Source organism: Odocoileus virginianus, chromosome 32 (assembly GCF_023699985.2).
Source record: "Odocoileus virginianus isolate 20LAN1187 ecotype Illinois chromosome 32, Ovbor_1.2, whole genome shotgun sequence".
Classification (NCBI taxonomy): Eukaryota; Metazoa; Chordata; class Mammalia; order Artiodactyla; family Cervidae; genus Odocoileus; species Odocoileus virginianus.
The window spans coordinates 24002655-24021141 of NC_069705.1; the positions used below are offsets into that span (position 1 = coordinate 24002655).

At 35.6% G+C, this 18487-nt stretch overlaps 1 protein-coding gene and 1 pseudogene across 2 annotated transcripts in view; one reads left to right on the top strand and one right to left on the bottom strand.

Moving 5' to 3' along the window:
• The window catches only part of VPS37A (VPS37A subunit of ESCRT-I), a 33469-nt gene that overhangs the window by 12986 nt on the left and 1996 nt on the right, over positions 1-18487 (top strand). Inside the window, exons 3-11 of one of the 2 annotated variants that reach the window (XM_020883351.2) lie at positions 788-902; positions 1414-1514; positions 9799-10024; positions 11271-11341; positions 13194-13321; positions 13401-13459; positions 13539-13607; positions 15989-16132; positions 17451-17531. In XM_020883351.2, coding sequence (XP_020739010.1) covers positions 788-902; positions 1414-1514; positions 9799-10024; positions 11271-11341; positions 13194-13321; positions 13401-13459; positions 13539-13607; positions 15989-16132; positions 17451-17531 — 994 coding nt within the window. Of the gene's footprint in view, positions 1-787; positions 903-1413; positions 1515-9798; positions 10025-11270; positions 11342-13193; positions 13322-13400; positions 13460-13538; positions 13608-15562; positions 15931-15988; positions 16133-17450; positions 17532-18487 lie in introns of those variants that run through there. The other variant, XM_020883359.2, reaches the window with a different exon arrangement.
• On the bottom strand, positions 13319-15571 carry LOC110131051 (U6 snRNA-associated Sm-like protein LSm5 pseudogene; annotated as a pseudogene).

Sequence of the window (18487 nt, forward strand, 5' to 3'; positions counted from 1 at the left end):
GAGTGGCAGTTTAAAAAGATATATTCATCTAGATTTTAGAGAGTTGGAAGGTTCCATTGTCCAGTAAAAGTGCATTGTTAGATTTCACTCCCTAATTTCAAATTTGCAGTAGTTCTGTCTGAAAGGGTTAAGATTTTTACTCTTTTTCCTTTTGGTATTGCGAACTTAGTTACCTGAAACTGTTGGACTGACCTCAAAGTTGGGAGAGATGTGTTAATTGAGACATTTTGAAGAGAGCAGCATAGCACCAAGTCATGGTGTCAGCTCCAGTATCCGAGCCCTAGTGCATCTCATTTTATCTGTTTGCTCATTATGAATTCAGTGTATAGTGAAATACTTCTTGGCAGTATTTCAAAAGAAGGAAAGCCACCAGAAAATTATATGCCCAGACCTGTGGTTCAGTAAAAAGCCAGACTGGCATAAAATGGTTCACCTGATAAAAATGTCTAATTTTTAGCTGAAATTTTGGATAGTTTGGTATAATGTGATATGTTTGAAAGCAATTAATTGGCCCAGTTTGAAGAATAGTCTGTAATTCACATTATCCTTACTCCATATTAAGAAGGTTTTACTATATTGAATTAATTATAGTCTTGTTGACAAAGTGTGTCTTTCTGTATAGGTTCACTCAACTCAACAACCATAATAGAGCACTAATTACTGAATAATTAATCTAAATGAAAGTATGAAAATATAATTTGCTTTTAAGTAACTTTGTTTTAGAGTTATGATTATATAACATTTGTTGTCTTTGTTTTTGTTTTCGAATCTGTTCTACTTTTGCCAGATTGCTTCCTCCACAATTTCCTCAGGAAAAACCAGTGATCAGTGTTTATCCACCAATACGGCATCACTTAGTGGATAAACAAGGAGTGTATGTTACCTCTCCATTAGTAAGCAATGTATGTATACGGTATGATTTATTTCAAAATGTTCACTATACTTAATAGGTAAGACTGATTTGGAGGGTTTTTGTTTTTCAGTGGTGAGGACCTGTTGATGTTAAAACTTGGGTTCATAGTAGATCTTTTATAGTAGTTAGGAAGGGATAAAATTCAAATTTGCCTTCCATTTTTTAGGATATGTATATGATTCACTAACATGAAGGACTATGACTTCATTGTACTTAGTATTTACCTTTGAACCTTCAAATTACTGTCAGTAGTGAAGTGTGGAAATATTTCAGGTTCATTATTGACTAAATAAACTTTTAACCTCATTTATGGTATTGCTTCTATAGTAAGTTGTGGATTGCTAATATGTTCAATTGACATAATATCCTTTGCCTCTCATTTAATTATTGACTTGCAAAAGTGGATTTAAGGATAAGTTTTACAGTTAAATTATCCTAATGAGAAAATATAATCTTTTTTTAAAATGATTTTGATCACTGTGTATTACTGTTACTTTTAGTTTACAATGCATTCAGATCTTGGGAAAATTATTCAGAGTCTATTGGATGAGTTTTGGAAGAATCCTCCAGTTTTAGCTCCTGCTTCAACAGCATTCCCATAGTAAGTATGTTTGTAACAAAAGAGTTTGTGTACATATTTATTTACTTTTGATATAAGTAGTCAAAACATAGCTTAAAAATTCAAATAGGGTTAAAAGGCAGTCTGCTTTCCACATCCTTACCTTCACATGCAGATACATTCATACTTTTCAGAAGCAACTGGGTTTTCTTTTTTAGCTTCTTATCTAATATTTACCTTCATCTTTCTGAATAATATTATACGTACTGCTGTCTGTTGATTTTGATTTTAGATACTGTCTGTTGACTTCCTATCATGATTAATGAAGGTTTTAGTTATCTTTCATATAGCTTTCTTTTCCCGCATCCTCTGTGAAATTATGATTTTTACTTAAGTTTGTGTTTAGTACTTTCATTACATTGACTCTCAGAATATTCCCTCCTGCTGAGCCAAGTAGTTTATAATGATTACATTTCCTTTATGGTATAACTTTTTGCTTTTCTCTGGAGTTAATAATTACCTCAATTTCCCACTTCTTTCAGCAGCTCTGAAAAATATCATTCAAATAATTTTTTCACATCATGAAGCTTGTCACGTAATCTCGAGGTTCCAGTATCTTTTCCTTGCAGACATTGCTCCATTACTCCCATCCTGCGATTTCCCTTTCCCATGCTCCTGTATGGGATTCTCCTTTTCCTGCATCCTGTGTTTTTTTTCTTTCTCAGGCTGTTTCCTAGTTTCTTGCTTTACTTAATCCCTGTGGCTTTCTAAGTAAAGGTGTGTTCAAGTTACAAAGGATGAGTAACAGTTTATCCTAAAACTTGTGGTTGAAATAATGACAATATTTATTTTCCTTGTGAATCTGCAGTTTGGTTAGGTACTAATAGAGCTTGTTTGTGCTCCACCTTTGGCATCAACTTTAAACAGTAGACAAATTTATTTGCTCATTAATCTTCAATACAGGAAGGGTTCATCAGAGAGCTCTTCTCTGCTCTGCTCACCATCAGCAAGCTCTCATCAGAAGCTTTTACCTGGGGAGGTCAGTTGGAATACCTAGATGCAGCCTTGGCTTCCTCACATCACCATGGCTGGGCTTTTGGGGTGAATACCCTGCAACATTTATGAGAAAGTCATATTCATCTCCTCTGACCTAACTGCTGAAGTCACCCATTGTCACTTCTGCTTCATTCAGTGTGTTGAGGCAGTCATGGAGTCCTGATCCAATTCGAGGGGAAGAAAATAGGCTTTTTGTTTTAATGGTGGAGTGGTGAGGTTCTAGAAGAGCAGGTGTGCATGCTCAGTCACTCAGTCATGTCCAGCTGTTTGTGGCCCCATGGACTGTAGTCTGCCAGGCTTCTCTGTCCAAGGGATTCTCCAGGCAAGAAAACTGGAGTGGGTTGCCATTTCCTCCTCCAGGGAATATTCCGGACCCAGGGGTCGAAGCCGTGTCTCCTGCCCTTCCAGGCAGATTCTTTTATCACTGAGTCATCTGGGAACCCCCTAGGAGAGCACATGGGACCAGAAATAGTGCTGTGACCATTTTTGGAAAGTACAGTATGCCACAAGATGGCTGGGAGAATAATTTTGAGATTTCTTCTCTTTAACCTGCAAATATCTTTAATACACCTTCACACTTCATAGTTGGTAGAGTTGTTGAAGTGGTTTCCACTGGGAATTTTGAAAGCATTCCTCTATTCCTAAGGTGTCCAGTGCCATTTTGATTTCTGATCCTTTGTAACTTTTTGTGTTCAATATTCTGAAATTGCATAATGCTGTTATTTCTGACAGTCTTCATTTCCTCTTCCTGAATATTTCTCGCCTTATCTGCTCAGTTCTTTTACTTAATTTGCAAGAACTTTTTCTTGTTCAAAAATCGGGTTGCATTTTTACACTGCCTGGAAATCATCTTGGGCTAGATTATCCCATTCGATAGGAATATCAGACTCAGCTGTCACTTTGTGCTCCTGTGTCTTTGTCCTCGAGTCAGAAGCCTCTCTGATATTCTTTATCTAAAAACAGAATTTACTGTTTTCTTCCAGGATGGGGCTAAATATATCTCATTCACCTTATTTGAAAACATAAGCCAACAAATTTATTTGTTCCCATATCAAATAAGTTCTGTGATTCAGTACACATTGTTTAAAAAGCAAGTTTGCTACATTTCTTAGATTACATTATAGGTTGTACCTATAATACAGTTTTGTTCAGAATTATTAAGACTTTATTTCAAGGATAGTAGAAATACTCTCATGTTGATCATATTCTTTCTAAATAATATTTTATATTTACATGTTATTAATATACTTTAGATAAAATTAAAGCTCTAAGAGTAAGATGAGCCATACTTTGAAATAAACTTATTAGACAATTTTTAACTTATTTTTTTCAATCATATATTCACTTGGCTTAAAATTTTAAAAATATAAAGGGATGTGGGGTGAAAAGTTCCCTTCCATTTTTTTCTCTTTCAGTTCACTTTTTCTTCTCTTTGGTATCCAAAGTTGGTTATTTGAGTGTATATGTATAGAACTCCTGAGATATTTTATGTATATACAAAAAAATATGTACATGCAGTATTTTATTCCCTCCTTTTTTTTACACAAATGACAGCATACTATTCCCTTGCCCCTTTTTTTTTTTTTCCCATCTCACTAGTGGTATGGTTCAGAGAGCTTTCCATATTGGTACATAAACACTTCCTCATTCTTCTTCATGGCCACAAAGTACTTGTTTTATGGACACAACATAACTTAAGACTCCTATTAATGGAATTTTTATTGTTTCCAATCTTGCATAAAAGGCCAACCCTTCTTTGCCCTCAGTGATGCAATGAATAACATTAAAAACATTTTACCCAGCTTTAAGTATTTTGTTGGATACATTCTCAAAGTGGTAGACATATTTGTAAGTTTGACTAATACTGCAGAATTGCCCTAAGGAGTAAGTTGTACCAGTTTCTACTCCTGTACACAATACTTATTCCCTTTGCTGACGTCGTAATTTATCAAAAGGGATTTTTGCTAATTTTTAAGTGGAAAATGATGTGTTAATATAACTTTTTGGTTTTTTTTTCTCTTTTCTTGAACTTGTGTAGTCTATCTGATTCTGCATTTTGCTATTGGGTTGTTAGTCTTATTAGTGTGTAGAAGTTCTTTATGTATATGTTAGAAAAATTAACCATTTTCCTATGACATGAGTTTCAAATGTTTTCCCCCAGTTAATTTGTCTTTATTTATAATAGGCTTTGTCATATAGAGTTTTGTTGTTGTTTGTTTTTTTATGTCAGGGGATTAAGATTTTTTTTTTTTTTTTAAGAAAAATGTTTTCTATTTTAATTTGTTCCATTTGGCTTCTCTTTTATTATTATTATGAGGATCTGGCTTCAATTTAATTTTTTCCAGATGTCGCAGTGCTATTTATTGACCTCTTTTTTTTTTTAACCTGATTTGAAATCTTGTTTTATTATATCCTAATTGCTGTATATGCTTGGGAGTTTTCTGGATTTTGTATTCAGTTCCATTGATCTTCCTATCCATTGCCAGTGTTTTCCTTTAAAAAAGAGTTTTTTAAAATTAAGGTGTTCTATTGGGTTTTGCTAAATGCCAGGGTTAAACTCTCTTTACCCTCTTTTTTTTCAGGTTCGTTTCTTTATATTCTTATTTATTTTTCTGTATAAACTTCAGTATTATAATTTCAAATTTTATGACAAATGTTTTCTTCCAGACAATTACCATTTTTGTTAACTTATGTCATTAAATATGACATTAAATTATGTTAAAAACAGTAGCACTCCCATTTAAAAAATTGTTTAAGCTAGATATATTTTGGAACATTTCAGTTTTTCCCAACACCACCAAGTAATTCTCCAGTTCTCAGCAAACACTGTGTTCCCTACAAATTGCACTCAGTTCTGATGCTGTCCACCTGGAGATGGGGTCATATCCACAGATGAAGGACTCAGTCTCACAGACTGCTCCATTTCACATACCAATGGAAAATCTATAGATGGTTCCTGTGCTTCTGACTAACTGGCTATAAATCAGAGGTTCCCATGGATTCCCTCCCCACCTCCATCTTGATTAATTTAAATGGCTCATGAAACTCCAAAAATAAATTTACATATGTTTAATGGTTGGTTATAAAGGATACAGATGAATAGCCAGATGAAGAAGTACCTACGGCAGGGCACTGTCTAGGAGAGCCCTGAGCACAGCAGCTTCTGTCCCCATAGACTATGGATGCATTCACCAGCAGGGCGCTTGTCGAGTCTTCTTGTTCAAGAGATTTTGTAGCGCTTAATCAGCAGCCCCCCTCTTCCCTGAGATCGATGGTTGGGGCTAAAAGTTCCAACTTTCTGTCACTTGATCTTTTTGGTGAACAATCCCATCCTCAGACTATATAGGGATTAGCCTAGATGTTGTTAAGTTAGACGCCTACCCCCTTGGGTTGATGCTTTAAGATGGGCAGAGGGATAAAAGAAATCAAAGAGGACACAAACAGATGGAGAAACATACCGTGTTCATGGATTGGAAGAATCAATATTCTCAAAATGGCTATACTACCCAAAGCAATCTATAGATTCAATGCAATCCCTATCAAACTACCAATGGTATTTTTCACAGAACTAGAACAAATAATTTCACAATTTGTATGGAAATACAAAAAACCTCGAATAGCCAAAGTAATCCTGAGAAAGAAGAATGGAACTGGAGGAATCAATCTGCCTGACTTCAGACTCTACTACAAAGCCACAGTCATCAAGACAGTATGGTACTGGCACAAGGACAGAAATATAGATCAATGGAACAGAATAGAAAGCCCAGAGATAAATCCACGAACCTATGGTCACCTTATCTTCGACAGAGGAGGCAAGGATATACAATGGAAAAAAGATAACCTCTTTAACAAGTGGTGCTGGGAAAACTGGTCAACCACCTGTAAAAGAATGAAACTAGAACACTTTCTAACACCATACACAAAAATAAACTCAAAATGGATTAAAGATCTAAATGTAAGACCAGAAACTATCAAACTCCTAGAGGAGAAGATAGGCAAAACACTCTCCGACATAAATCACAGCAGGATCCTCTATGACCCACATCCCAGAATTTTAGAAATAAAAGCAAAAATAAACAAATGGGACCTAATGAAACTTAAAAGCTTTTGCACAACAAAGGAAACTATAAGCAAGGTGAAAAGACAGCCCTCAGATTGGGAGAAAATAATAGCAAACGAAGCAACAGACAAAGGATTAATCTCAAAAATATACAAGCAACTCCTCCAGCTCAACTCCAGAAAAATAAATGACCCAATCAAAAAATGGGCCAAAGAACTCAACAGACATTTCTCCAAGGAAGACATACAGATGGCTAACAAACACATGAAAAGATGCTCAACATCACTCATTATCAGAGAAATGCAAATCAAAACCACAATGAGGTACCATTATACGCCAGTCAGGATGGCTGCTATCCAAAAGTCTACAAGCAATAAATGCTGGAGAGGGTGTGGAGAAAAGGGAACCCTCTTACACTGTTGGTGGGAATGCAAATTAGTACAGCCACTATGGAAAACAGTGTGGAGATTTCTTAAAAAGCTGGAAATAGAACTGCCTGTATGATCCAGCAATCCCACTTCTGGGCATACACACCAAGGAAACCAGATCTGAAAGAGACACGTGCACCCCAGTGTTCATCGCAGCACTGTTTATAATAGCCAGGACATGGAAGCAACCCAGATGCCCATCAGCAGACGAATGGATGAGGAAGCTGTGGTACATATACACCATGGAATATTACTCAGCCATTAAAAAGAATTCATTTGAATCAGTTCTAATGAGATGGATGAAACTGGAGCCCATTATACAGAGTGAAGTAAGCCAGAAAGATAAAGACCATTACAGTATACTAACACATATATATGGACTTTAGAAAGATGGTAACGATAACCCTATATGCAAAACAGAAAAAGAGACTCAGATGTATAGAACAGACTTGTGGACTCTGGGAGAAGGCGAGGGTGGGATGTTTCAAGAGAACAGCATTGAAACATGTATATTATCTAGGGTGAAACAGATCACCAGCCCAGGTTGGGTGCATGAGACAAGTGCTCGGGCCTGGTGCACTGGGAAGACCCAGAGGGATTGGGTGGAGAGGGAGGTGGGAGGGGGGACTGGGATGGGGAATACATGTAAATCCATGGCTAATTCATTTCAATGTATGACAAAAACTACTGTAATGATGTAAAGTAATTAGCCTCCAACTAATAAAAATAAATGGGAAAAAAAAAAAGATGGGCAGAGGGCAGATGAGGTACAGATACACAATGGAATATTACTCAGCCATTAAAAAGAATTCATTTGAATTAGTTCTAATGAGATGGATGAAACTGGAGCCCATTATACAGAGTGAAGTAAGCCAGAAAGATAAACACCAATACAGTATACTAACGCATATATATGGAATTTTAAAAGATTGTAATGATAACCCTATATGCAAAACACAAAAAGAGACACAGATGTACAGAACAGACTTTTGGACTCTGTGGGAGAAGGCGAGGGTGGGATGTTCTGAGAGAATAGCATTGAAACAAGTATACTATCAAGGGTGAAACAGATCACCAGCCCAGGTTGGATGTATGAGACAAGTGCTCAGGGTTGGTGCACTGGGAAGACCCAGAGGGATGGGATGGGGATCGGGATGGGGAACACATGTAAATCCATGGCTGATTCATGTCAGTGTATTGAAAAAACCACTACTATATTGTAAAGTAATCAGCCTCCAACTAATAAAAATAAATGAAAAAAAAAAAAAAGATGGGCAGATGAGCATCTGTCACAGTAAGTGGGGTCCTCTAATGCACTGGGCCCTGAGCCAGGGAAGTCTGAGCCTCTTGAGTCCTTTGAGAGCTGTTCTTAGTTTGCTGTGCCTTGTGGCTTTCTGGGATGTGAGCTCTTTTGTCTTCAGAGCTAGATGTTTTCGGTTTTTGTCTCAGGTTCAAACTCAACCCTTAACCCTCCAGGGAAAAGCTCTGGGTTTTGCGTTTTCTCCAGGTTGTGGGTCCTCTTCCTGAGGGCGGGGTTTACCATGAGATTGTGTCTCAATATCTCCTACCAGCTTAGATGTCATTTTCTTCTTGTTTGCCTGATCTGCTCAGATACTTTGGAGGGTTTTTTTTTTTTTTTTGGAGGAAATTGTTCCATATATAGCTGTCGATTAAGTTTCTGTGGGGGAAGGTGAATCCAGGATCTTCCTGTGTCACCATCTTGAATCAGAACCCTGTATTTATCATCTTGCAAAAATATATTTTCTGATTTTATCTTGAGTGCATACTGCTGTGCCACTTTTTCTAATATATATGCATGGTTTTTACATGCATCTTTAAAAAAAAATTCAGGCAAGGCTTTCCTGGGACTTGTGCTGCAGCACAAGGGAGTGACCTCAAGAAACAGGATACCCTCTCTTGCTCTCTGAGGAGAGCAGGCTGGTTCCTCGCATGGAGTGAGGGTAGGGGCGGCTTGTGGTTGGGCAGAAGGGATGGTCCAGCTGGCCTGCCCACCCCATGGTGTTGCTGTGTACAGGGGTCATGCATAGTACTCTGCTTTTGCCCCAGGTACCTCAGAAGTGGCTGTTGGTTTGTGGCCTTTTTGTGGCATTCATACTTTTGTAATATTATTCATAATTACCCTGACTGCCATGCATTTGGTTGTTTTTAGTCCCTTAAAGTTTGTATTCTATTGCTCAAGGAGACATTTGTCCAGGTGCAGGCACTCCATCCAATAAAAGGTCTCAGATTCGAGATCCCAGCCTATCTGAGGTGTTTATGCATCTTTTTTTTATAGTTTAGCATTTTTAGCAACTCATCTATACAATTAATTTTTCTTTGAAATTTTCTAGAAAAGCAGTCTTGACTTTCAGTCAGACTTTGCCAAATATAGTGAAAGCTACTAAACAATTGCTATTTGAACAAGTTTCATGGATTAGGTGTTCTGCATTTCTTCTCTGAAAATGTTCATTGATGCCAGTAGAATGCTCAAAACTCAAATATGGCCTTTCTATTCACGTCAGCTGTGACCAGTTGAACTTATGTTTTCTAAAACATATTTCTTTTTCATCGAAAGAAATCAAAATATTCTTTTTAAGGGGTGTTCTTATTTTTTGAATTTATATGATATCTAATTTACTTATATAATTATAAAAACTAGTGGCACCTGCCATAAACAAATTCCATCTATACTGCATAGCAATTGTTATTTAGAACAATTAAGGAACAATTTTACAAATTTACTCCTAAAATCTAATCGCATGTTTTTCCTCTTTCTCTTTAGCCTGTACAGTAACCCAGGTGGGATGCCTCCTTATGCTTCTCAGGGTTTCCCATTTCTTCCTCCGTATCCCCCACAAGAAGCAAACAGGACTATCAGCTCTTTATCTGTTGCTGACACTGTTTCTTCTTCAACAACAAGTTATACAACTGCCAAACCCGCTGCTCCTTCATTTGGTGTCCTTTCAAATCTGCCATTGCCCGTTCCCACAACAGACACTTCAACACCGGTTGGTATCTTCAGATATCTGCATTTTGTACCCTTGAAATACTCAGTCAGCAAACATCATATTCCTCCTCATGCCAACCACTATGGCACAAAACATTAAAAAGTTTAATCACATTTTCAACTTAAGGAACCGTGTCAAAGAGGTAACCATCAAATAAATAACTGTAAGTAGAAATGTTAGTCTAGAGTTACTATGAAGACGCAGTTGAGGGAATAGTCAGTGCTCCCAGGGACCACTGTAGAGCTAGAAAGATAACCTTTATATAAGATGAAATTCTTTTTTTTTATACCACTTTATTCTTGGTGCCTCAAAGCATGCCTGATACATACAGTAGGTGCTCATTTAAAATGAGGCAGATGAATGAATGAACTCATGCTTGAAGCCACATTTTGATAGATGGTAATGAATTTTCCAGGATGATAAGGTGTCATGTAAGGTAATTCTAAGAGGCAACAGCTCTGACAAAAATGTGGAAGCATAAACCAGTTGGCACATTTGTGAAGCCGCCTGTTACAGAACCCTCAGGTTTCATACAGAACACAGGCAAAGACACAAGAAGGATTATGTAGGAGACGCACGTATCAGGTTATGGAAGGTCTGCCCTAGGGTACTAAGGACATTTAAACCAGTGTCTCATTGGTTTAAAAAACTGTGTTCTTAAATTAAGCTGGTAACTGCTGCCACAAGGGACATTACTGAGGGAAAGACTGTGCATTAAACATATTAAGGGGATTTAAAGACCTTTATTTTTAACCCTTAGTAAAAGAGAACTTTTCATGGGTCCTTGATTTTAAAATGTGACCTATATATTCAGACAATGTATACCCTATTCCTTATCTTCCTAGTAACTCTTGAGACTTTTCGCCAAGTTAGTAATTTTTCTAAATGTAATGCCTTTCGCTTGAGACAGACATACTCATATACATCAATGAAACATGCATATAATTCTCCACATTTGTCACAGATATCTCACAATTGGAGATTTATTTTATAACCACAGGTAGTCACATGATCCTTCCTCATCAAAAAAAAAAAAAAAAAAAAGCCAGTAACCCTATATGTATAAAGATACACTGAAAAAGACAGTGAAAAAAGAATGGGAGGGTCAGGACAGTGTGGAGTGCCAAGAGGATGTGTGATAATGAAAATAGTTATGGGATGCAGTACATTAAAAGTTAGTTTTATAACCAGATAGGAATAGTCAAAAAGATGGCTAAAACTTAGCACTATTTAAATCTCTCTTTAGATAAGCCAAAATGGTTTTGGTTACAAGATGCCCGATATTCCTGATACATTTCCAGAACTCTCAGAACTAAGGTAAAAAAACTTGGACAGTAACATTGGTGTTTGTTGTCTATTTAATTTGTAAATGCACACATCATTTTCATGTCATCACTATTCCTATATCTTAGTGGGAAGTGGAAAGTTTTGTGAATCTGTGGTATGTCTTGCAGTTCATATTTATTGACTTTCTAGTCTGTATCCAGGAATTTCTTTAGATCCTGGGAGTGCTTTAACAGTTATCAAGATAACAATGTCCTTTCTCTTGTGTGGCTTACCTTCTTGTGAAAACTATTTCTGAATAGATTAAACTTCTCTTAAAGTAATAGGTGTTTTTACAAAGCCATATTTTATTCAGATTTATGGCAGAAAAGTTGAATATTCAAGTTTAAGGTATCATTTTTCATGAGACACTGTTTCCCTAAGAGTCTCCATGAAAAGAATGTTCTGTGGCCACTCAAGCTTGTGAAGTTGCATTCTTTATACCACTGTTGAAGGTTTACAGTAGTCATGAGGCTGTTATCAATGAGACTACTGAATGCTATTTAAAATGTTTGCAGTTGTTCTTGTCTTTAGTATATATCCCACCAGGGATGTACAGCCAAATACTCATGAGAAATCCTGTAGTTAAAAGAAGTTTAACTGTGTTTGACCCAGTGTTTTACAATCATTTTAACAAAAGAGTCCCTTATTTTGTGCTAATAACTTTAATTAATGAAATTTACAAATACCACATACATGCTATAAAGCAGTTGCATGCAGTGTGATGCTTACAGCCACCCCAGAAAACAGGTATTATTATTGTTGCCATGTTATAAAGGATTTTCTCTTTCCTTTCTTCCTTTTTAAAAAAATTATTATGAAAATGTCAGTGCAAAAAGATGAAACCTCTTTGCTAACCTTCCTCCAGCTTTTTTCAGGAAGTATGGGTATAAGTCAGAATTAAACTCATAAAACTTTTAAAAATATTTGAAGTATTTCAATCCATTACTATCTTTTTTTTCTTTCCTTTTTTCTTTTTTGACATTTAAACAGTTCCATCTTTAGTCAGTAGGGAACTTTGGCAAAACAAAGATGCCATGGGTTCATTGTAAACAGTATTTTTCCCTGACCTAAAGTCAACCATTTTTCTGAAGGGAACTTATTCTTTTTCAAAATAACAATTCCAATAAGATAACAATATCAATAACAGTTATTGAAAGCAGAGTAAGTTTTTATTTCTTTAGTTTTTTACACTTCATTTGTCTTTAGGATATATTTCATCAGAGATGTACAGCCAAATATTATTTTTTTTTCAAATATTATTTTTTAAAGGCTTTTTAATGAAACTTTTTTGGGTGACAATACAACTTAGAAAAAAAAACAGGTCCATTTATTTCTTCTTGCTTTGAACTTTAGAGACTTTTTTTCCTTGTTTAATTTTATTTTTAAATTATTTAATGCTTTTGTGTGGATCTCTAGTCAAAACTGAAAGACGCTCAAACGCTTTAGCTTGCCCCATACCCCATCCTTCCAATTCCCTCTTACACTCTGTGGATATTGATTTTTGTTTTGGGATTACCCTTCCACCATTGTTTGGTAAAAACATTTTTATGAATACATGTACTTAGACACATATACCTCTATCATTTATTGTGATAGCCACATGCCTATTAGCTAAATCATCTTGATACTGTGTTTAGACTACTTTTTGTTCCATTGTGTTCAGTGTTTTATTTGCCTTTAAGGTTACAGTTTGCTTTCTTCTGTGTATATATAAAAATACATGTCAAAGATTATGTAGAACTCTTGTCAGCTGAAAAAAGCTGAAAAACTGAGTATTTATCGTCATGGAGAAAAACTAGATAACTGATATTCACTAACATATTTTCTTCCGTTGTGTCTCTAGTGTGTCACAGCTTACAGATATGAATGAGCAAGAGGATGTATTGCTAGAGCAGTTTGTGACTTTGCCTCAACTAAAACAAATTGTTACTGACAAGGATGACTTAGTAAAAAGTATTGAGGAACTAGCAAGTATGTCTGTCTTTACTTTTTAAATTTCCTAAGAAATATGTGATCTTTATCTAGAAATAAACTAGAATTTATCTTACAGGAAAAAATCTCCTTTTGGAGCCCAGCTTGGAAGCCAAAAGGCAAACTGTTTTAGATAAGGTACGAGTTAGTTATCATTTTTAAGAAGTCCATATAATTTTAAAGTGGAATGAAACAGCATCTTAATTTTCTCTTTTAGTATGAATTACTTACACAAATGAAATCAGCTTTTGAAAAGAAGATGCAAAGGCAACATGAACTTAGTGAGGTAAGATTGTTGAGCTGTTTTCTTTTACCATAAGAATTTTACTCTTTTTTTTTCTTTTGATAGTTAATAAAAACATGTTTATTTTTGTCTTCAAAGAACAAACCATTCTTTTCTCAATATAATCTTGATTAACTTACAAAAATGGGCATTTACAATGCATCTTCAAAGCATTTCCCTTTAATGGGAAACTTGACTTCACAGAACACAAACATTAAAAGGCTAATAAAAAAATAAAAGGCTAAAACAAAAACTTTTGCTGTCATTATAAGACAAAACAGAATCTAACATAAGTCAGGGAAATCCATTCATATTTCAAGGCCTTGTCCTCCAGGAACCAGCATTGTTACGTTATTTCCATTTAGCAAAATTTGATCTAATTTCATAATTCTTCTTCCTTCTGGATTGATTTCAAATTCAATGACATCTTCCTATACCATATTGACATAGTCACCAAATCCCAGAATTATACCAACAATTTCCTCATCACTCTTCATCTCAGTGTGAATTCTTGATCCTATACACTTGTCCACAAGCTCTGGAGGAAGCAGCTACAATGGGTTAGTGGTAGTTAGCTGCCATGGCTAAGCCGGAAGTGGACTACAGTTTTTACTCTTAATATGCACGTGCCACATTCTTAAATGTATTATTATCAGAAAGCATTTATTAGGCATTCGAGTTTATAAGGCATGATAAATAGCCTTGAGTTATGCAGATGAACAGCTCTCAGTTTTATGAGCCATTATCAGTCATTTGTGCTCCTGCAAGAGCATTTGGTTCCAAAACAGAAAAATATAAAAAGCCCCATAAATAACTGTTCTGGGAGAGTTATTATAAAGCCAATTTAACTCTTCTAATAAAAGTTAAAAAGAAAAATTTTAATTTTAGACTCACTTGCAAGCCTGTATACAGCTATCTTAAACAAGAAGTTAGCAAATTGGAAAATATAAAGTATAAAGTATAATTCACCACAAATAATAACTTTATAATAGAAATCCAGTTATGTGAAAAATCGAAAGCTTTTTATAAAATTCAACCCTTATTTCTGAAAAAAAAAATTTTTACTTAAAAGGGGGAAATCATTTTTAAAATTAAATAGGACATAATCTTCATATATCAACAACCCACATCATAACTAACAATATTCTGTTTCCTTTAAAATCAGGAATTCTAGGAAGTGAAGCCAATGTAGTAAAACATAAATAGAAATAAAACAACAGCAAAAACAAAAATGGTAAAAGAATATAAATTCATAAAAGATTTCACATAATATGATTATTTTTAACTTTTTATTTTGTATTGGGGTATAGCCAATTAACAATGTTGTGATAGTTTCCGGTGAACAGCAGAGGGACTCAGCTGTACATATACATATATCCATTCTCCTGAAAACTCCCCTCCCATCCCTGCTGCCATGTAACATTGAGCAGACTTTCCCATGTGGTACACAGCAGGTTCTTGTTGGTTAGCCATTTTAAATGCAGCAGTGTGCACATGTTGATCTCAAAACTCCCTACCTGTCCCTCTCCCCCATCCTTCCTGCTTAGTAACTGTAAGTTCATTCTCTAAGCCTGCTCTATTGTCTCCTTGCTTTCTTCCCCATGTAGTCTCCCTCCATTTGTACCAAAGTCTTTGGGACGTTCTGGCCTATCTCAGTTTTTCCAAGGAAAGATTTGACTGTTTATTGATATATTTTTGGCTATTATGTTCCTGTTTGGCTATTAAAAGGCATATGGTACTCTAGATCTTTGTCCTGGAGTATAATTTCATTGCCTTAAGGAGCACTGGAATCAGAGGGTAATATGAGAGATTTTTAAGGTTACTTGATCCAACCAGTTGCTGACATTGTGCAATTGTTATATCTTTTTGCATTGCACTAAGCTCGTTGCATATATTGCCCATTATTCCACACAAAAACCTATGAGGGTAGGTATTGTTACGATTTTTCCATTTTACAGATGAGGAAACTGAGGCACGTGGATATTAACATCCCTGAGATCATACAAATGGAAAGTGTCAGAGTCAGGAATCGCACGTAAGGAGTCCTCCCTCTCTCTTAGCCAGAAGATCTGAGAGAATCAATTGAAATACTTTTGGAGGCACTTTAGAGCTTACTAGATGAAGAGGCTTTTCCCAAAATTGAGCAGCATTCCTTAGACAAACCTAAACTAATTTCTTAATTTAATAAAGAATACTAGAAACCAAAAGCAAACATCACAGTTAATGACTCAACATTTCCAGGATCATTTTAATGTTAGGAGTGAGACAGTGATGCCCCAATATCACTGCTATTTAACTTCTACCCCATTTTCCCGTCCCACTAAGGAGTTTTTCAGAGCACTAGAAATTAATGATTTTCTTTCTTCCTTGATTTTCTTTTTCAGAGCTGTAGTGCAAGTGCTCTGCAGGCAAGATTAAAAGTAGCTGCTCATGAAGCTGAGGAAGAATCTGATAATATTGCAGAAGATTTCTTGGAGGGAAAAACGGATATAGATGATTTTCTCAGTAGCTTCATGGAAAAGAGAACAGTATGTAATATTCTTCGGTTGAGGACAAGTGACAGCATAATATCAGATTACTTATATATATTCATGAGTGAAAAAAAAATCTTAGCATGTTACTGAGCTGGAGTTTTGAGTGCCATGAGAGGAAACTGAAGAGCCTCTGAGAATGATAGCAACTTGCTGCTATCACTTTAAACCTGCTTGTTGCGAGTACACAAGCATGTAAATCACATAACAGTTCTGTTTCAGAAACGATAGCTCAAGTCTACTCTAGTCTTAATAGTCAGATACTATTTCTTAAAGTCTTTAATGAAGCTTTTTTGGATTACAGTATAACTTAGGGGGAAAAACAAGTTCATTTATTTCCATTTGCTTCGAACTTTAGAGAATTTTTTTCCTTGTTTAATTTTGTTTTTTAATTATGTAATGCTTTTGTGTGGATCTCTAGTCTAGTCTTAATAGTTGTGATATACTCCTGAATAACCTGTTTCATAAGCTGTTTAAAATTTAGGAGAATAACTTTAAAAGGTTTTTTTCATTTGTTTATTGCCCACACTACATGGCTTGTAGGATCTTCATTCTGCACTCAGGGATTGAACCCAGGCCACTGCCATGAAAGTGCCAAGTCCTTCCCACTAGATCACCAGGGAATTCCATATGGAGATTTTTTTTTTTTTTTTAATTTTTGTGTTTTAATATTACTTGAGAACATTCTGGGGATAGTTTCTGTTCTAATATTTCCATTATATTTAAAGAAAGGATTTTGAAGTCTGCTTAGCAGTATCTTATCCTTTGAGAGAGTCCTATGTATTTACCTAATTTCTCTGCAACATCACAGTTATTTATAAACTTTATACAAATTAAGTGCTACTGTAAAGGAAAGTGGGCCAGATTTTATTATTCCTGTTTTCCATAAGAGAAAATTGAAGTTCAGGGACATTACTGACTATAGCTTTAATGAGGCATTCATTTCTAGTCCTTTTTTTTTTTTTTTTTTTTTTTTTGGTACTTTATAACTGTATCTTGAGGTTTTTTATTTGTTAAGCTTCCAGGGTAACAACAGTAGGATTTATTTTCATATTTTTAAAACACAGATATTTGAAACTATATAATCAGAACTGGTATAAAGGATCAGAGTGTGTTTTACATTCTAGTGGTTTACAAAGATTATCTTCCAAACAAATTTTTTTTTTTTTGGATTCTTAAATTCTGTGCCACCTTAGACATCCACAATTTAATGTCAACAAGTTAAAAGATTCTTACTTAGAATTCTGTCAAAACGTAGCTAGTTGTAGGAAGATTATTGGAGAAGTGACTAGTATTTAAATAATTTATCTTCTAGATTTGCCACTGTAGAAGAGCCAAGGAAGAGAAACTTCAACAAGTGATAGCAATGCACAGCCAGTTTCATGCTCCACTATAGGTAAATTGTATTCTGGAAGGTTTGTGTCTTGAGGCTATTGCATGGCTCTTTTTAATGAAGTGTTCTTACCAGTGCTTGTTCAGCCAGCTTTAAGCATAATACTATCATTACAGCTACCATGCTATATAACATGTAGAATACTTTGCATTATCTATTAAGCATGATGTTATACACCTAAGCATATGGCCAGTACAAATTGTTTGCATGTTTTCTCAGTATGATATTTGCTTAAATGAGTTTTGTTTTCAGTATTTGATAGCTACATATGTAGAGTTTAAGTTCCTTTCTCTCAGCTGGTGTGGGACATATACCATAACACTTAAGTTGACATATATATCAGTAGTCTCCTTTGTCATTTTTTTTTTTTTTAATGAACTCCCAATCTGTCTCTTTTCCATCGATTCCAGTGAGTTTCTGATCAGTCCTCTGACTTGAGGGTTTCTCCTTTGTGCAGAGCACTGACAAAATGATCGTCCTAAAATACCACTCTGTGATAACATCTCTGCTCTAGGACCTTTAAAGAACCCTGGGGATGATAAGTGCCATGTTTCTCTCTCTGGTTGTAAGCCTTTTATAAGCTGGCTTACATTTTAGATCATCCATTCTAATTTTCCGTTTTCCTCTCCTGTGTTCTCCTCTGTCACGTTCTTTTTTCTACCATCGTTCTTTTTTCTACCCTCATTCTTTTTTCACGTTCTCATCTGATCTCAAGACATTCTTCCATTTTCCTCTCTGTCTTATTTTAGGACTGGATTTGGTTGCAAAGACTAGCCCCCACCTCAACAAATTTAAGTAAAAGCTTGTGTTCCTGGATAATGCAGGGAAACAGCCCAAATGTAGGAAAGCACACCTTAGTCTCCTGGGAGTGAAAGCATGAGGCCTTCTGTAACCAAAGCAGCTCTTCTTCTTTAGATGTTGTCCCAGGCTGCTTCTCATTTCTGCGTTCCTCCCCTTTT